Raw genomic sequence first — 19,393 nt, forward strand, 5'->3', positions numbered from 1 at the left:
AATAGGGTGAGAAGCCCACAAAGCAGAGCTCTCCAAACTTGGCAACTTTAAGACTTGTGGAATTCAACTCCCAGAAGCTCTGTTGGCTGGAGAATTCTGGGAGCTGAAGTCCACAAGTCTTAAAGTTGCCAAGTTTGGGAACCCCTGCCATAAAGAGACAGTGGAGCCAAGAATCTGTAGGGAGGGGTTTTTTGTAGTTTTATTAGCTCCGGAATAAATAAAAACATTCAACAAATGCAACATTCTTCATCCAAAACCATGTTCACGATACACACTCCGTACCCACAAATCTTTGGTTTCTGGTGCTACACGAGAAACCAGCCATCATCAGACTTTGTGCCTGGTTCACCTACCAGGTCAACCCAACTGAGTGAGTCAAATAAGTGCCAATAATGAGTGGGTGAATGGTCTTTTGTGTGGCAACGGAGCTTCTACATTTTGCGGCTTCCTGATCCATTTCCTGCTCCCCTCTGTGAACTTCAGGGCTCATCAATTGCGGCGTAGAATCCCTGCAGCCAAGTCAGACTGAAGGGAATAGTAATAATAAAGAAATGTAGTAGAAATGTAGGAGCATTAAGTAGAAAGTTACTCTATGGACATTTGGTCTCTTGAAAAATATGTATTTTATCCTGCTGTAAACATATTTCCTTGTGTATTTAGTCATTGTTAAACATATGCCTGGTAAGGCTTTGGCGGCGGCAGGAATCCGCGATCGTGCACGGTTCCTGCTGCGCTCGCTGCTGGAGTGCCCCCGATCCAGTTGGATTTGGAGGCTATAGTTATCCTGTAGAGATAACTGAAGATAGGGGAGATCCGGGCAGGGGTCCGGGGGAATCGCAACCCCCTTCCTCAGCCGGCTTAACTCCCTTTTCCAAAGGCGGTGGAGCGGCGGTCAGCAATGGCCGCCACAAAGAAGCTTTCAGCCGGACAAGAATGTGCAGGAGGAAGCTGAGAAAGTGAAAGTTTTTGGCTGAACAGGGACAAGAAGTAACATCTAAATACCCTGGAAATTCAACTTTCGTAAAGATACATTGTTCCCTAAGATCGTAAAAAGCAGTGGATGAAAGTGAAAAGGGAAAGTTTGTTTTTTCTCACTCTCCTTCCCTACGGAGATAGCAGATGGAAATCGGAAAAACCCGCTTTGGCAACAGAAGGTAATTAAATTTGAAAATTAAAGCCAAGGGGACATTAAAGATTTCTGAACATTGGAATTAAAAATTAAAATCTTTTTGCTATAAGTGGGAAGGGAGAGGTTAAAGAACTTATATTAAGACTTTACTGGAGGAGACTGCTTGGAGTTTATACATTTTGGAACTTTGTAATTGAATTCTACCCCAGGAAGAGAAAGTATAAAAAGAAGAAAGTGCTAAATGAAACAGTTTGTGTTGATTTGGATTGCTTGGTGACTTTGGGACTTTTGGAAACTATTTTTTGAAAGACTAAAAACATTTGGGTTGTTTAAAAAATATATCTCACAATGGCATTATCTGTTGAAGAATTGAAAATGGAATTCAAAAAGCTAAACGAAGAGGAACAAGTAGGCAAGGGCTCTTCTGGATCTGTTTTCACTTCTTAGAAATGGCGATTTCTACCTACCAGGAATTACAACAACAAGAAGGCTGGGATGAAGAAGAAGCCATCTTAAATGAACAAACAATTTTAGTTGAGGAAGAAAAGGGAAAGAGGGGAAAGAGAATGGAGAATTCAAGATTTAAAAAAACCACCAAGAAAGGGAAAAATAAGGTGAAAAATCGATACAATGTCAGAAAGCAACAGAAAAGAGGAATACAACAGAGAGGGGAGACTAAGAGGACGGAGATTAAGAGGGGGTGGGGTAAAAAGGCTAGATTCGATAAGAAAGGAAGGGAAAAAGGGAAGAGAAGTTATAAAGGCTTGAAACAAGATGTTAAAAAACAGGTTTTTTTCAGAGACAAAGGGGTAAAATACAATTAAAAAAGAGATTCTGCAAAAGTACATAAGATTGTATTGTAGTGTTTGTATTTGAAATAGAGTTAGAAAATTGGAATATTATATGAGTTAATAAAATATTAAAGGGAATGTGTAAAATGTCTAAGATTTAATGATAGAGTTTAATTTGCTATGGAACATTGTTTTAACTATATTATAAACTTATTTTTTATTTTAAAATGTAGTACGTAGAATGTACTAAGCAGAATCAGAATGGAAATTATATATTATTTTAAGTGTTAAATTTAGGGGAAAGATAGAAAGGCGTCACACTTCAACCAGTGATTACAGAAGAAATTTTGTATTAAAGAGAAAAGATAAATAGGTAATTGAAAAAGAACAGACAAAAGATACAAGTATAATGATTTAAATTGAGATGAAATAAAATAGAATTAAGAGAGTGAAAAGAGGGGAGAAGACATATAGAAAATATAGAATGTTAAATAAGATATGAAATGGTATATAAGGTGAGCATGAATTTGATTTATGTCTGTACAAAAAGATGTAACCCGGGGTTAAGCCGCTTTCTAAAAAGAAGTTTTTTGTTTTCATGTTACGTGTTTTGTTTGTTTATGTTTGTTTATTGAGAATTAAGAATGTTGGATGAGAACATATGAAATCGTAAATAAGACAGATGAAAATTTAATGAATAAAAAGATATAGAAATCTAGGTAAAAGAAATACAATTGAATAAGAGTGAGAAGTTGGAAAAAGAGTAATAAGATATGAAGTTGAATATATAAGATGAATATGCATATGAAATTGTGTCTGTATGGAAATGTGATAACCTGGAACTATGCTGTACTCAAATAAGATGTTTTATTTGTTTTGTTAAAACTCAAAAAGCAGCTTTCAGAAAAGATGTTTTTTGTTTTTATGTTTTGTTTTGTTTGTGTATTATCTTTGAAAATTAATAACTAGAATCAGAATTTAGAATCAGAATAGAGTTGGAAGGGACCTTGGAGGCCTTCTAATCCAACCCCCCCCCCAAACAGGAGACTAGAGATTTACAAGGTAATTAGAGAACTAAGAACAAAGACTTTTGCATGTGTAAGGATAGGACATCTTTCTGTTTTTTGTAGAATTTTCCTCCCATGTCTCTAGTGATGTGGAAGGAATTTCTTACCCAGAACTTTAACTTTGATCAAAGAATAAAGTCTGTTTTCTTTGATTTGCAAGACTCTGGAAGGCCTGTCCCTGCCCCTCCCACCTCTTTTTCCTCTGCCTCCAAAGGGGCACCTAATGCGGGGAAGGGGGCCTTGCTTCTTCAGAGCCCAGCCCCAAGCTGGGCGGCAGTCAAAGGGCGACCCCGGCTGGCAGCCCCCATCGGAGCCTTGGACGGCGGCTCCTGCACCCGCAGGGCGGGGGCCGAATAGGGCTCTCTGGCCCCCTCCCAGAAGAAAACCCGCCTTCCGCCTCCTGCGCCGTTGGCCACGGGGCTCCATGAAGCGCCCGTGCAAATATCGCCCCGGGGCTAAAGAGGGAAGACGAGGCTCCCGGGAAAGCCTCTTGCCCAGCCCCGGCGCGCAGTAAGCGGCCTCCGTGCAAGGGAGGAAGGCGGCGGAAGAGCCGCGCCAGGCGTCGCAGCGGGCCCAAGGCCGCTCTCTCACGCCCCCTGGTGGGCCCGTCGTGTCGGCCTCAAAATGAAACGCCTCCCCACCGATTGGGCGGCGGAAAGAGAAAGCATTCTCGCTAGCATACGCATGCGCACTTGTTGCCCGCCGCCATTTTGTTCGGTCAAGCGATTTAGAGGTTGCGGCGATGTCGAAGGATTCGGAGCGGGCCGCGTATAACTTGCCCCCGGTCGACGTTCCGGACCCTGAACCGCTGGTGCCCACTTCCGGCCCGACTCTCTTCTTCGACAAGCTCTTTTACTACACGGTAGACAGACCGGTCACCCTGTACAGAGGTGAGGACGAGGAGGGGCAGGAGCTCCTGGGAGGGTGGGCGGCGCTTTCGCGACTACAACTCTCATCATCCTGAAGCCGTAGCGGTTGGAAGGCGGGGCTTCTTTTTCAGGCGCGTGGACTTCAGCTCCCACAATTCCACAGCCTGCGTGACGGCGAGGATTCTGGGAGCCGAAGTCCACGCACCCTGCCGTTGCCAAGGTGAGGGGAACGCCGCAGAGTCTTCCCCGCTGGGCCCCTTGGGCAGGGGAGGAGACCGGGAGGGCGGCCCAGTTCGGAGCCGGCGGGCCCCGTAGCGCGTCTTCTGCAGGGATCAGCGGCTGACTCGGCCTGCTTGCTCGGCCTGCTTCAGAGCATGAAGCGCGACGGGCGGGCCGCTTGTGTCCCCTTGCCCGTTCAGGTGGGGAGCAGGGCGGCCTTTCCAGGGGGGCTCCCTAGAGACCGGCCCCCTGAGTTGCTCCCTCGCTTGCTTGCATCTGGACCGGAATGCTGGGAAGAACCGCGGAAACCGCTTCTTTCATTTCTATCCCTCTCTAGCTTCCTTTTCCTCAACCTTTTGCTTTTTGGTTTCTTTTTATTGTTTATTCCTTCCATGCTATACATCAAGTTTCTCAGTTTTTATCTTCTTGTTAATAGTTTTAATATAAATTGTATACAAAAAAGGGGCAAACTGTCTTAAGGTCCTAGAGCAGAGGTCTCCAAACTGAGCTTTGCTGGCTGAGGAATTCTGGGAGTTGAAGTCCACCAGTCTTAAAGTTGCCAAGTTTGGAGACCTCTGTCCTAGAGGATCACTGCCTTTTTAACCTCACTGATTAAAAGAGCTCCCTGGCTCCTGCCTTGAATGGGCCTCCTCTTTTCTTTCAACAGAATGGATTGAACACCTGCGTGCAAACCATAAGGTTTATTACTATCACAGGGAGTTCCGCCGGGTGCCAGACATTACAGAATGCATGGAGGACGACTACCTGTGCATCTACGAAGCGGAGATGCAGTGGAAACGAGATTTGTATGTCTGTATCTTTCCCGAGTTACCGTCTCTTGCCGAATGATCTGTTGGGAAGGCTACAGTTATCTGCAGCCTTATGTGCTCAAATTGCTTGAAGTATTTTGTAGTCTGTTAGGTAACTAGCAGCACAGGCAGCAGTTAAAAGATGGCAAGCTTGGAAATATAGGTGAGACCACAGATACTCCAAGAGAAGGGTTTGAAACGGCCTGTGGTCAGGCTTATAAATTACAGTGGTGGAACAAATAAGAAAGAAGAGCAGAAAGCTTCTCTTCCAAAGGGGGCCTCTGCAGTCATAAAGGTGTGTACAGGACAGTGAGAAGTGGTTCCTTTGATTAACTAAAAAGGCTATGAAAACATAGTTCTACTCTGTTGGCCCAATCTTCAATATTTTATCTAATGCAAACATTTTGTTTGAAGGTGTAATCATAGTAAGCTGGGCCTGCTTTGATCAAGATTTGTTACTGGTTCACTTGGGTGCTGTTCAACTTTTCAATGGGGGCATGAGCCTAAAAAGATGATGCTTTTAAGTAGCAGTAAAGGGCACTGAGCTTGCATGGATAATTGGAGGAACAAATATGTGTGTTACAGCATTCTCCAAATTGTTTTTCTGCTTTCATAGGCAGGTTGACCAGGAAATTGTGAAAATCATACGTGAGAGGGTAGGTGCTTGCAAAGTCCGGGAAGGCGTGAATGCTGCTGAAAATTGTGCAAATGACATACAGCTATTTAAAGATGTGGCCAAAGCTTATAGGGATCGATGTAAGTCAACCCCTGTGACATTTTTACATTAAACCTAGGTAAAACTGGATCCCATATTGTAGACCCAGTGGTTCTCAAAACCTTTTGGTGTAAGGACCCTATTTACATATGTCAAAGTGATTGATAATGTTAATGAACTTTGGTTTATGTGGGCTATTTAATTTCACCCTTAATAAGAGTTACTGTTCCTGACTTCTTTATGAAGACTAGTAACTTGACTTTTATTTTCCCATGCATGAATGTTTTTAAATTTTAGTTGGGTTCAACTTGCTGTGAAATTCAGTTAAATTGTACTTCATGAAAGTGTTTTTAATGAAGAAAAATAATTAATAAAAATGTCCCTAAGCATCCTCTTTAGCAATAAACTTGCTTTCTTTTCAAGTTGCTTTACATTTTAAGAATTAAAGCAGCTTCTTAAAATCAGTGTTCAATCCTAATGATTCAGGAGAACTCAGGGAGAACTCTGGCTTTCAAGAAAGTCCTTGCTTGGCAGTGTCCCTGCGCACTAATCTTTTTGGCAGATTATAGTGTAACCTGTTTAATTTTTATTTTTATTATCTTAGATGATGACCTAGGTGCTTTTGGATCTGCTCGCAGGTGTTTAATGAAACAGAAGCATCGGATGATTGCCGAAAGGAAAGCCCAAGCAGAAGCCAAGGCCTAATAGGCAGAAATGAGCTGCATCTTTGGTGGGAAATCAGGGGGCAACCCTTGGTGCAGTTCTGTGGCAGGTGAGGCTGAAGTGCAACTCAGCTGGAAAATGAATAGATATATGAACTTATCAATTCCTTAAAGTTCTTTGTATAAAATAAAGACAAAGAGTTTCAGCAGAGCAGAATTCTTGTTCATTAATGGCTCATTGAGCCAAATGCAAAGAAAACTCTGGAACTGGGCTAGAAAATTCCCTAGGACTTAAGCCATTCCAATTTTCAGCCTCGACAGAATCTGGAAGGGGTCTCTGGGTAAGTTATGGATGGTGCACCATACATGCCCTTTTCCTTACTACTTACTGCTATTCTTGAATTTGACAGGGTAGAATCAGGGCTAGAAGAGAACTTGGAGGTCTTCTATTCCAACCCTCAACACACATTTTTGTCTCTAAGTAGACCACCTGAAACTGCTGTGCTCACAGTATTTTGCACCTCCTGTTGCTCAGGCTTGAACTATTCAACACACTTAAAATGAATTTAATTTAGCCTGCAAAGCCCGATACTACTTGGGGCCTCTTTTCGATCAATAGCAGCTAAAGGGCTGTTTTTGGCTCTTTTTTTGCAGCCTGAAACCAGCCCTACCTGGCTCAGTAGCCAGGCCTAGTTTGCAATGGGAACTCAAGACAGGAAAGTTCAGCTGGAGTGGTGGGCACAGGGCGGTAGGGACATCGGCCTCCAAGCACTCTAGCTCAGGGGACCTCAGGGACCTCCAAACTTATAATTTTAAATCCCAGGGACCACAAACCGGTTCTGTGGGCATGGCCTAATTTGTGGGTGTGGCTTGATCATCATGTGACTGGCTGGGCATGGCTTGTATGTAAATATAAATATGTATATAAATATTGAATTTTTTAATAAAAAAGCGACTTTTACCCAAAATCAAGCAAAGCAGGCAGGCAGATTGAGTTTCTCACAGAATCATTTATCTGCCATCGGCTAGCTCAGTCTCTCACATTTGCTTGCTGTGAGTCTGCACTGAATAATAGAACCTTCAGTCTTAAGGGAGGTTTGGCTGTGCTTAAAAGCAGAGCCGAAGATCTAAAGACAAGCTAGAAAGCAAGAAATCCAACCATTTGCTGCTTCCTAGCTAATCTAAATATCCCGGCACAGCAGAACAAATGGTGGGAAAAAGGAAAAATAGCAACTTAGCTGGCAAGTTTGCTGGGTAAGGAGTGAGTGGGTGGAGAGGGTTCCCACAGGCCATGTGGGTGTGGCGCAGCCTTGTGTTTCTGCGCAGCCTGGATTAATTGCTGGGGGTGTGTGCTCTGTGGGTGAGATTTCTCTGCCGCCCACCAAAATTTTCTCAAGCCGGTTGGCAACCGCTGCTCTGACATCAGGTCTGTCCCACAATATATTACTCCGGGGAACAACTACAATAGCACCAGCAGTGTATTTTTAGGGACCTTTTGTCATAAGGTAACAATAGTTCAGTTCAATTTGGTTGGAGCTGGCAATCCTGGGGTTTTCTACTCACTTTCTGCCCAGCAACAGCTGCCAGAGGCTGTCAACTGGGACTGGGCTGGGCCAACTCCCCAAAGGGACTTCAGCCAACAGTGCCCAAAGGGAGAGGGAAAAGCAAGCAAAGGGCAAAGATGGGGGAGACCCATGCCTTAGAGGGTGGGGCTGGGCAGGAACAAGCTCAGAATGACTTGGAGGGGGGTGCAGTACCGGGCCGCAAAGGAAAAAAAATATTAAAAAATGGCGGCTTTCTTCCCCTTCGGTGAATGCTGCTGGGATCGGGGATCAAGGACACAAATGAGAGAAGGGGAGGGAGGAAGCAACCAAAGCCTGTCCTGCTCTCTGGCTCAGTGGCTTCGGCTTCCTCCCGCCTCATTCCTCTCAGTCGCTCTCTCGCTCCTCCGCCAGCCCAGGAAGAAACTGCTTCAAAGAAGCTGGGGGTGGGGTGGCTTTTCCTGTCGGCGCAGCTCCTCCGAAGCGGCCGTTTCACCCCCACTCCGCCGCCAATCAATCCAGGTTCAATCCAGTGCTCCGTTCTGCCTGCCTTCGTTTCTGGTAGTTTCGGAGCAGCTTCGGCTGAGAATAACTATTCGCCTCTTTTTCTCAGCCGAAGCTGCTCCGAAACTACCAGAAACCAAGGCAGGCAGGCAGAACGGAGCACTGGATTGAACTGCCGGGCGGCGGGCGGGGTGAACGGGCGCTCGGAGAAGCTGCGCCGACAGGAAAAGCCACCCTGCCGGCTTCTTTGAAGCAGTTTCTTCCTGGGCTGGTGGAGGAGTGAGAGAGCGACTGAGAGAGGAACGAGGCAGACACCTGAGGGATGAGGCTGAGGGAGGGAGGGAGACACCTGAGGGATGGGGCTGAGGGAGGGAGGGCCGAGAGGCGATGCTTCTCAGCCGTCCTGCAGGGACTATCTGTCGCTCAGGGTTGCAATGAGGAGGCATTGGCGTTCCCTGAACTTGGTGGTTTGCTGGCAGACGTTTTATTACCCGACTAGGTAACAACATCAGATGTTACCTAGTCGGATAATGAAACGGCTGCAAGCAAACCACCATACTCGACCCCCGTCCTTGAAAAAGTGTTTCTGAGTGAAACTGGTCCCTGGCACAAAAAAGGTTGGGGACCACTGCTCTACATGAGCAGCCACTCTGTTAACAATAGCAACTGAGAATCCCAGGACTGCAGTTGATAAATGACAGTCACATGATCTCTCTCAGACAATCCCAACTGGGGCAGTAAGTTACAAACTACCTTAGCCTCCCATCCCCCAGTCTTCCAAAAGAAGCTGAAGTGGACTATTGCCAAGAAAACTTTGGGATAACTAAATTACAGAGAGATTTCCATTTCTTTCCCCTGCTCCCCAAAAACTGGATTCTCCCTCACTGAGTCCAGCAAACAGTCTCCTGCTGAGCCTCTGGCTTCATCTTCTCCCAAAGGAGTTATTGCTCATCTCTGATGGGTTCCTGCTATTTGTCTGGTGAGGAGGGCTTGCCCCTTCCTCCCTACAAGCCCACTAGAACTTGCAATTCCTGGAGTGACAACCAGGGGATTTCCTGGGCCTCTAGCAGTTAGTCTCTAATTTTGCTTTTGTGGCAACCACTTAACTTTGGTAAAAGCTACCACTTCAGACAAATGTAGTTGAGGGTCTTTATTTCCTAAATGTCTAAGCTGGGGTACATCTGATACTAGCTGTCATTGTGTGTTAAGAATACAAGTATGTACTGCTTTAGCTTTCTTCTCTCCTAAAAGAAAACAGTTGACCAGTTAGTTAATAGGGCTGTGCAGGCTGCTCCTTAACTACACCTTACAAACTTCCTGGGAACAGATTGCTGCCAACCACCGAAACAATACAAGCAAAACAGTCACAACTCTTGAAGATCCCCTCAGATTACTGGTATAATTTTTGAACTCAAGGATATTGGTTTGGAACACAGGTATTTCTCCCAATGAAGGAACCTGCACAAGGAAAAATACAGCATGTGGTAGGTTGGTTTAAAACTTGATTACTTTATTGATGATGTACAGAATCTTTTAGGTGGTTGCCACAGCAGCTGCTTGAGTTCTTTGCACAGACACTCTGGTGGCGTGGGTCTTTGCCAGATGATCAGTGAACTCCTGTAGAAAAAGGGAAAAGATGCATCAAAGGGGTGGGCAGGAATTCTGTTCAGTGACTTCACTCCGTCTCACAGGGTTAGTAGGATAAAATGAGTGGGAGTCTCCAAGTCTGTCTCGTTGAACTCCACCAAGGAAAGGCATAATATTTGGGGGGGAGGGGGGGTGCAGAGTACTCCCTAGTCCTCATGCATTTTCCTCACCTGGTAAGGAGATTTAGTGAAGACGGTTTCTTTCCAGAGATCAGGGGTCAGGTAACTGTAGGTCTTGGATATAGCATCAAAGGTGGCTTTAGCTGAAATAAAAATTGAAGTCATCTCAGTACTCATGCAATGTTCTTTTATAAAGCACACACATATTCAAACATGTTGAGTTTGATAAGGAACAGAGAGACCACTGCAGCAGGACTCCCTGCCGTGCAAATTTGAACTCATTTGCTTTCCCTCTCAAAAACGACAGCTGCACCACTGGAGTCAGGCGCAACTGAGCAGAGCTGAGAGTGTTCTGGAATAGAGCATTTCCAAAGAACCAAAACACATAACGATGCTGGGATTTGGCCTATTTAACAAACAAATCCAGAGTAGACATTTATACTCAGCAGTTCAAATAATAGGAGCCAGCATTGAATGTCACCGTAGCAGATCCTGGCCCTTCGTTCGTCAAGGCAGCCTGACAGATGACCACGTGTGGATCTATGCAGTGGTACTGTCTCTTTGTGTGTGGGGGGGTGTCCCTTTCTATTAAATAAACTAACCTACACAAAATCTACCCATTTCTCTCTCCCTGCTTTAGAGGCCAGGGCCATGAAGCCTGCAAGAGATGGTCTTTATCACTCCCTGCGCCTTCAGACTGCCTTCCATTCCAGCTTCAGCCCATCTCCCCTCCCTTGCAGTTTCAAATCAAGGGTGTGCTCCTTATTTTATGGGCTGCAGGTCCCACTTTGCTTCCAAATGATAGGCTATGGGTGGTATTCCAAAAGCCAGAATAAAAACTAGATTTGACTTGTTCGTGTACACTTAATTCCTCAATTTAAGACCTTCTCTAACACATAATATGAACAATTACTATTTGGAAGCTAACTTCAGGATGTGGAGGGGGGGGGGTTCTAGAGCAGGGTTTTTCAAACCATGTTCCAGGAACTTTGCTGTTCAAAGAGAGACTAAAAATGCAAGCAGTTTTCCTCCAGACCTACTTCTTTCTTGATCAGGGAATTTTAAAATAAGTTTCATGTTCTGAAACTTGGGGGGTCCTTATGACAAACCTGCAAGATTGTTTAATTGCACTTTAAAATTGTTTTCAATGGTTGCCATATTTGCTTTGCTTGGTTGTATACAACCCAGAGCCATATTTACTGAGCAGCTCTATAAATTAAATAAGCTACTCGCAAGCTAAGATTTCTGTGGCACAAATTTACCATTTCCCAAATTACAGCAATTTACTTCAGATACCCAAAGACGTACCAAAATTGCCCAAGGTAGCAGTGCAGCCCCTGGCTGAGGTGTAGCAGTCATCAATTCCCGCCATCATCAGTAGCTTCTTGGGAACGGGGGCAGACACAATCCCTGTGCCACGTGGGGCAGGAATGAGGCGAACCAAGACGGACCCACAGCGGCCTGTGACCTACAAATGCAAGCCAGAAGAGGTTCACATAGGAAAGTAGTTCATCAGGACTTGGGGTGGGAAGAGGGGCAATAGGGCTGTAAAACTCTGTGAAGCGGTATAATCTAAGTGCTCTTGCTATTCAGCCAATGCAAAAGCTCCACAAAACCAGGAGGTTACCTTGCAGGGCACAGTGTGAGGCTTGCCAATCTTGTTCCCCCAATAGCCTCGCCTCACTGGCACGATGGAGAGTTTCGCCAGGATGATGGCCCCACGAATGGCTGTGGCAACTTCTTTAGAGCACTTGACCCCGAGACCAACATGACCGTTGTAATCCCCAATGGCAACGAAGGCCTAAGGAGAGAGAACCCATAACGATTCCACAGCAGAAATGCAAAACGCCCCTTACCATAAATACACAGGTGCTGCACACCAACCATCCTGACAGCCGGCCCAACTTAAACTCTGCAAACCCCTGGCCAAAACACCAGAGCCTTGTGATACCCCACTGCATGCTTCCCTCCAGGTCAATATACAGTAGTTCCATTGAGGACCACGTGCTGATTGCAGGGGGTCAGCCACCTCTGATGGTGAAGCTGTCTATGTCATTGTTCTATTTGTGTCAAATACTTATTGAAGTATACTATATCCATAGCAAGAATACTATAAATAAGGTTTGTCTGGGACTTTTCTTTTGTTACTTCCAGTCCTCCAGTAGTTCCCCAGAGCTTCAAGGTTTTTAAAAGACACCATTCAGGCATTCCAAAGTCACATCTGCTCTTTCAGGTATCAGGAAAAGTTCATTCTTTACATAGAACAAGCTAGCTCACTTTCCCAATTTGATGCTCATTAAATGAACCAAATGAATCCCAGATTGGGAAGATGCTTTAATAACAAAGTAAACATATGAAGGAAAAAGGAGGACAGTTTAGTTAGAAGTCACATGAGGAATTTCTGTTGCCATAGAAGCTACACATCCCAAGCATAAAAAAGCAAAATGTAGCTGAGGTTACCTTGAACCTGGTGCGCTGGCCTGCCCGTGTTTGCTTCTGCACTGGCATGATTTTCAAAACCTCATCCTTCAGCGAGGAACCCAGGAAAAAGTCAATGATTTCAGACTCCTGAAAAATCAATATATGATAAACCACCTCTCTGTATGGCAAGGAATTTCCAAATAGCATCAACTATCTTCATTGTTGACTTGGTTGACAAATCAGTCCTGGTTTCTGCAGACAACCAGAACAAGTCGGTACAATTTCCTTTGCAACATTTCTGGAAGTGGCCTGCCAGTGCTTCTTCCAAGGGCTGAAGGTAACTGGCTGAATTACTCAGATGATTTTCAAGATTAAGGTAGAACTAGAAGTTGATCTGTAGCTTTTAATTGAGTGCCTTTACGTCAAACTCTCACTAAAATGGATTTTATCTTTTTAAAACCCCAAACTAATAATACACCATGCAACAATAACTTAAAAAGAACTAATTATTTCCAATTTTGTCTGGACTGTCTCACCAGTTTTACTGAGTGACTGATACATGGGTGCACAAATGTGCTTACCCTGTCCCCATCCCTGCTGCTATGTTATCCTCTGAGAAAGTAATGAGTTATATTTATATTTAAGAGCAATACCTTGATTGGAAGAGAGAAAAGGTAGATCTCTTCCAGAGATTTGATCTTCATGTCCTTTACCAGTCGGCCTAATTTGGTCACAGGCATCCACTGCAGAAATAGAAACAAGACTATTAAACAACCCAAACTTTCTTCAGCAATAACACACAATTTTAACAATATAGTACATGGTACTTGGAGAACAGTATGCATTTTAACAACCCATCCCCCTTTTATTATGCATATGACACCCAATTATATGTTCCACTTGGCATGAGCGAGCCAGGTCCAGTTCTGTTTTACAGGAACCAATCAGAATCTTTAATTTCTGTATTGTCATAAATCTGACATAATCAAGGGTTCTCTAACTATAGTGGCCTCTGCTGAATTGTCTGGCTTGAAACGGACCAGGGAGACATCCAGAGGGCTTGCCGGCTGTATTAGATTTATTGGTTGCCCATTTCAGTTAAGTATTTTGACTTTGATTTATTCAATCCTAGTAAAAATTGAACACATAAGTCCTTTATTTATTACCAGAGAAGGCCCTGCCTGGAATTGCATCTAGAAAAGCCATTTCCATTTGCTTTAATAACATTACAGCAGTGGTGGTATTCAAATAAAGTTGCCACCGGTTTGGTGGGTGTGGCTTGGTGGGTGCACTTTGCACATGTGCACACACATTGCATGCACACACACACAGAACACACACTTTTCGCAGGCACCGAGGTGTTCTAACTCGCCTCCTACAAGCCTGCAGCAGCTGCCATGCGGCCCTATTATGCACTGCACAAAGCAGCGGAGCTTCGAATTTTGGCCATAAGAGTATGGGGGGGGGCAGGTGGGCCAAACACAGAGCAGCGCTCATCGCAGCTACCGGCTCTCCAGAACCGGTCAAATACCACCACTGCATTACAGGCCACGTTCTCCTCCAGACTTCCAAAAAGGGTAACCGGGTAATTCATTCTACTCACTTCTTTGTCCTCAGCTTTGCCTCCTCGAGCCCCGCGACCACGGCCCCGACCACGGCCCCGGCCTCTTCCACGGCCCCGGCCTCCACTGCCAAAGCCTCCTCGGAAGCCTCCCCTGTTCGCGGCAGCAGCAGCTCCGCCTGCTCCGGCCCCTCCGGCGGCACCGGCGTCATCCGCCATTTGCTGGGGAAGGAAAGTGACACTTGCAGAAGGTCGGATTCTTTGCAGAAGACACGCAATCAGGAGGCCGCAGAGCCCAGCCGCGAGCAGGCGAAGGCGCAGGGCGGGAACCAAGGCAGCCCTCGGCCTCTCCTCAGAGCCGCCTTTCTGGGCAAGTCGCTTCTGCCTTCGGGCGGAGAGGCGCCCCTCGGGGCTTTGGGGCTCTGCGACCCACGAAACCGGCCCGCTTCATCCTGCGCGGGGAGGGGGGGCGGCAGCGTCCGAAAAGCCGGCAGGAAGCGGCCGCCCACCCACCGGACGATGCGCCGAGGGCTTCCGTGCAAAGCAGCAGCGGCGCCGACCTGATGGCCCGGCCATCCCCCGGGCCTCCTCGGTCCCCAAACGGCGGACCCGCCCAGCGTCCCAAGCGCCCGCCGCCGCCTTCGTCCTTACGGGGCTCAGGCCGCCACCCTCCGCCGAAGCCTCCCCCTCGCGCCGGTTCCTGCGCCCGGCCGCCGAAGCCACGAGGAGCGCTACTTCCGGGGTCCTTCCCAGCAGGCTCCCGCTGCTGCCGCCGGTCCTCACCGAAAGCGGGGAACATCCCCCCAACCCTGCCCTTCGGAAGACGGAGAACCGCCCCGACCGTTCCCCAGAACCGGACCCAGCGCCGGGCCTCCCGCGAAAGCGATGGCGGTGGATGCCGCCGCGACCAGCACCGGCCACTACTTACGTGCGATCGAATAGAAGGCCGAACGCGCGAAGGGAGGGGTATTTAGCGTCAGCTCCTCTCGCGAGATCCGTTACCTCACAAAGCGCCTGCGCGAGGTCCTATTTCCTTACCTCCTAAGACGATTGCGCAGGCGCACAGACGTCCGCACGTGCCGCGCTCTTGGCCGGATCGAGCATGAATTAAAACGCCCGGGATCGAGCATGAATTAGATTACTCAGGCTAGAAAAAGAGCCGCGGCGAGCGGGCTTCGCGAGCGCTTTCCGGGAAGGTCGGTGGGTTCCGCCTTGGAGCGGGTGGCGGTGCCTTTTCCCCCCTTACGGTTTCTGGAAATGCGGGGTTTCAGCTGCCGTGGGAGGGGAGGCCCGTATAATGCACAGTGAGTGCTGCGTTGTATGTCTCGGAGCACTTCGGTCCAGTTGCAAAGGAATGGCTCCAGCCTTCGTTTGTTTGCTGCCTCTTGAAAGCCAGGATTGCTAGCATTCAGGGCCCCATTCAGACGTGGCTTGTCGCAAGGCGGCTTCTTTGGGTGTCCCTGGGCGCGTCTCTGTTCCACGTGGTGACTCTGGTGTCGCTGAAGTTTCTGTCGAATGTCTTACTCTGCACGTTGCTTTTGCTTTTTGGGCTTTAAAAAGGCAACCCCGAAATGCTGTCCTTTTTAAAATAACTTCAGTGATGTTAACACTTGCAAATGATATCGGCGGGAAGGACAGTTGAAACTACCTTTAATTATGTTGTCCCTCACCTATAAGAAGAGCAAGTTGCATTTTTGGTACTTTGAAAAAGAAAACCTCCGTTTCAATTTTATGCAACAGGTTCCTGAAATAGAGTGGATGGCAAGCCTACGACCTAATCAAGTCCGGTGGTTGCTGTGGCTAGAGCTGATGGATGTTGTTGTGTTGGGTTCTGTTGGGTTCTACGAGGGCTGAATGAAAAGGGATGCCTCCAAAATCCTGTCCTGCCTTAGAAGCCCAGATATAATCTTTAGTATCTGTTCTTTCACCTCTGTTGGCGGGAAGTTGCTGTGAGGAAAAGTTGTGTTGCTCTTGTTTGTGAAATGGAAGCCTTCGCTGAATATTCCTCAGTACGCTTTAAACAACGTGCTGTGATTGAGTTTTTGACGGCTGAAGGAGTTCCTCCAATTGAAATTCACCGCCAAATGCTTGCTGTTTATGGGGATTGTGTGGATGTGAGTACGGTGCGTCGCTGGGCAAAAAAATGTAAAGGTGGTAAACCAGGAAGAACTGATTTATGTGATCAAGAACGCAGTGGAAGACCAGTGACTGCCACTGATCAGTTTCATGTGAAAAAAGTTGATGAACTGATCAAGAACAATCAGCAGATCACTCAAAGAGAAATTGCTGCCAAGCTTGGCATTTCACAGGAACGTGTGGGACACATTATTGATATTCTTCAGTATCGGAAAGTTTGTGCAAGATGGGTTCCTCGTGTGCTGACACCAGAGATGTATGCAGCATATACAGATGGCAAGTGCAATTAAAATTGCCTTTTGCATTTATGGACTATATTATCTTTCATCCCTATAAAGGGGTTGTAACTTGAAAGGGAACACTTTAAATTATGTAACAAAAAGATCTCTGAAATAGAGTAGGTAACAATCCTACATCCTGTTCAATGTGGTTGCACTACCATGATCAGTACTAACAACATTCCATGCCCCTGTTCCACCACTTTGCTGGCTATTGGCTAGCAGATGCTGGACATTGTAGGGAGTTTTCTGCTTGTATACAAGTTGCTAATGTAGAGTTTTCTCTTTCTTGGTTTGCTCAAGATATAACCTTTGGATGGGATTTCTCTCTAGGCTGAATTTGGAATGCTGGTAATTTGTGTTAGAAACTTTTCAGCTGCTGAAAAGTTGTTTTGCATTGTAATCCTATGCCTTCTGGGGTTTTTGGGCACTGTCTGAAAATAATCCTTGGCTTCCTTTGTGGCCTTGGATGAGGTAACTGTGCCCATAGCAAAAAGGAACTTTAAGCTTATTGCCTTAAGCATAATCTTTGGGCAATAAAACCCAGGCTCCTACATCTTATGAAAATATGGTTGAAATAAGATTCAAAATTAAGATTCAAAATATTAACATCTTTTTTCCCAACAGATGCTCTAGAGGAAGATATACTTTGAAGACTTGTATGCTGCAAGATCTTAATTTTCTACATACCACTGGAAGAAGGTGTGTTCTCTTCCCCACAGCTATTGGAAGAGACTCAACATTTAGAGAGCTGCAGGGGTTAGAATGCAGCACTGCTGATTGTCAGCTGCCTGCAGTTTGAATCTCACTAGGCTCAAGGTTGACTCAGCCTTCCATCCTTCTGAGGTCTGTAAAATGAGGACCCAGATTGCTGGGGGCAATATCCTGACTCTGTAAACAGCTTACAGAGCTGTTGTAAACAGACTGGGAAGTGCTATTGATATTTAGATGTGCCAAGTTATTCTGTATATCAATTAGTTGGCAGAGGAATATATGTGATTTTATATTAAAATCTTTCTTCTGAAGAAATGAAAATATAATTGTAAGGAGATGGACATTTGCAAGGTTTTTTGAATTATAAAATAAAGATTTTTGTGATGTATATGCTTTGTTTGTGAGTTTATCTAGTTCCTGGGCTTATGTAATACCCCAATGAATGTAAACCAAGCAGCTGCCATGCCCCACTTAGCTATGAAAGTTAACTAACATCAATAACAAAGCCTGTGATGGATAAACTATCATGTCCATTAATTTTCAATTACAAGAATGGGTAGGCCAGAACATTTCTGCCTGGGTTTTGTTTTTTTTGAGGGGGGTTTGATGTGACCTCATGGAAGATGTCAGCAAAAGATAGTTTTTCCCCAATTAAGGTGTGAGGGTTTGTGTGTGTGCATGTGTGTAGTCAGTAGTGGTTTGAAGGACACCTTGGTGGCTAGCTAGATGTATCAGGGAGCATATTGGTTAAGTTTGCAAAGTTTATCAGGATAACCCTCCTTAGCCTTTGGAAGGGTTGGTGTTAGGGTTAGAAACCCAGTTACCCAGAAACCATGTGATAGAAGGCCAGTCTGACAAGTCAAGCCACTGACAATATTTGTAGTTCAGGGTTGAACAATCCCCCAATCAAGAACTATCAAAACTCAGGCAAGCAGTTCAATCAAAGAGCCACCAAGAACACTTCCACCAATGCTGACAAAGCAAGCCAAGAGTGTATAACAAGGCTCTTCAAACTTGACAGTTTTAAGACTTGTGGACTTCAACTCCCAGAATTCCTCCCCCAGTCATGTTAGCTCAGGAATTCTGGGAGTTGAAGTCCACAAGCTTGCCACGTTTGAAGACGCTTGATGTATAACATGAGAACAAACTGCTCCTTTGTCGCACTGGTGGTGTTACCTAGCTGAGCAATGAGTCTGCAAGAAAAGCTGGGAGATTTCCAGGGACCCCACAAGTCAAACCCTGGAAGAAGCAACAGCAAAAAAAAATAAAAAAAGGAACGGAACAGTCGTGAGTCTGCCAGGAATTGGTCCTCCGAAGGACCACCTCTCCCGCTACCAGCCGGCCACGGTCCTCCCGGCGCAGTTGGGGAAATTGTGGTTGAGGGTCGCCTCCGCGAAGGGCGTCTTGTCAGAAGGCTAGGAAGCTGCCTCTTCACGTTTTCATGCGTCTATGCTTGCTTGCGCTACGGCGACGCGCCGGAAGTAAACGCATTTTTCCCGGAAGCACGTGGAGGTCGTCCGGGTGTCCAAGCGAGGAAACTGGAACCGCGGAGCGACCGAGCCGGGGCTTGAAGATGGCGGTCTCGAGCTCCTCGGCGAACTTGAAAAGCAAGTGAGGAAAGGGGGGCGCCGGGGGCGGGAGGGGTGGCCACGGGAACCGCGACTTGGTGTCGACGGGGTAGGGAGGAAAGTGCGCCGTCGCTATAGCGACCGCGTTGCAGTTTGGAGGCCGTTGGCTGGCTGCGCGCTCTCGGCTTGGGGACACGCTGTGCTTAGGTGGGCCGTGTTTCCGAGCATGCGCACAGGGTTTTCCCCGCCAGAACCGGCTTGCCAGAGAGCGAGCGGGGAGCCAGGCCGACCGGTGGTGACCCCGGCCCAGCTCAGAAAGTCTGGCAGAGTCGGGGTTGCTTAGTGCTTGGATGGGAGGCCGCTGGGAGAAAGCGAAGCCGCCCGGAGAAGCGAGGGGCAAACCTCGTCCTGACTGACCGGGAGACCTTCGTTTGTAGCTCAGGCCACTTGGCGGCACAGCCCCCTTGGAAAGCTCCCTCCTTCCTGGCCTGCCAGAGGAGGACCCGGGCGGGCTTCTCCCGCTCGCAGCGGCGCTTGGCCGCCTCTCAGGAGCAGCCCGGCTTGGATCCTGGGTGGAGCCGCTGAACCACAGACGAGAGAACCGTCGTATAAACGGCCGCAAACGCTGCCGAAATGTGACTCC

At 46.7% G+C, this 19,393-nt stretch overlaps 3 protein-coding genes, 1 long non-coding RNA gene and 2 other non-coding genes across 9 annotated transcripts in view; 4 read left to right on the top strand and 2 right to left on the bottom strand.

Annotated features, from left to right (window-relative positions):
- The first annotated feature begins 3,237 nt into the window (after positions 1–3,237).
- Positions 3,238–6,470, top strand: NDUFB10 (NADH:ubiquinone oxidoreductase subunit B10). The gene is made up of 4 exons (XM_026683625.2): positions 3,238–3,877; positions 4,743–4,881; positions 5,501–5,640; positions 6,204–6,470. The coding sequence occupies exons 1-4, from the start codon at positions 3,730–3,732 to the stop codon at positions 6,302–6,304; spliced, it is 528 nt and encodes a 175-aa protein (XP_026539410.1). The 5' UTR covers positions 3,238–3,729; the 3' UTR covers positions 6,305–6,470.
- Positions 6,471–9,795: 3,325 nt separating this feature from the next.
- Positions 9,796–15,078, bottom strand: RPS2 (ribosomal protein S2). Of its 3 annotated transcripts, none has more exons than XM_026683563.2 (8): positions 14,983–15,078; positions 14,097–14,276; positions 13,147–13,236; positions 12,533–12,640; positions 11,700–11,873; positions 11,381–11,540; positions 10,124–10,215; positions 9,796–9,923 (listed from the first exon to the last, which is right to left on the bottom strand). In XM_026683563.2, the coding sequence occupies exons 2-8, from the start codon at positions 14,271–14,273 to the stop codon at positions 9,840–9,842; spliced, it is 885 nt and encodes a 294-aa protein (XP_026539348.1). In that variant the 5' UTR covers positions 14,274–14,276; positions 14,983–15,078; the 3' UTR covers positions 9,796–9,839. The 3 variants fall into 3 exon arrangements, with proteins under 3 accessions (XP_026539348.1, XP_087829189.1, XP_087829188.1); XM_087973063.1 differs by having other exon boundaries at positions 14,838–14,999; XM_087973062.1 differs by having other exon boundaries at positions 14,706–14,999.
- LOC113422582 (small nucleolar RNA SNORA64/SNORA10 family) lies at positions 10,284–10,423 on the bottom strand. Its single transcript, XR_003372278.1, has one exon. It is a non-coding gene; the product is annotated as a small nucleolar RNA SNORA64/SNORA10 family (small nucleolar RNA).
- A 17-nt stretch (positions 15,079–15,095) lies between the features above and the next one.
- LOC148129631 (uncharacterized) lies at positions 15,096–17,567 on the top strand. The gene is made up of 2 exons (XR_015750841.1): positions 15,096–15,358; positions 17,096–17,567. It is a non-coding gene; the product is annotated as an uncharacterized LOC148129631 (long non-coding RNA).
- Positions 16,898–17,027, top strand: LOC113422583 (small nucleolar RNA ACA64). The gene has a single exon (XR_003372279.1). It is a non-coding gene; the product is annotated as a small nucleolar RNA ACA64 (small nucleolar RNA).
- A 1,102-nt stretch (positions 17,568–18,669) lies between the features above and the next one.
- TBL3 (transducin beta like 3) overlaps positions 18,670–19,393 on the top strand; it is a 36,428-nt gene continuing 35,704 nt past the window's right edge. The window contains exon 1 of one of the 2 annotated variants that reach the window (XM_026683562.2): positions 18,670–18,793. In XM_026683562.2, the coding sequence (XP_026539347.1) occupies positions 18,756–18,793 (38 nt within the window). In that variant the 5' untranslated portion in view covers positions 18,670–18,755. The remainder of the gene's footprint in view (positions 18,794–19,393) is intronic. The other variant, XM_087973065.1, reaches the window with a different exon arrangement.

The sequence above is a fragment of the Notechis scutatus genome, chromosome 12, assembly GCF_049901735.1.
Source record: "Notechis scutatus isolate UNSWTSFEM ecotype Mainland chromosome 12, rNotScu1.2, whole genome shotgun sequence".
Lineage (NCBI taxonomy): Eukaryota > Metazoa > Chordata > Lepidosauria > Squamata > Elapidae > Notechis > Notechis scutatus.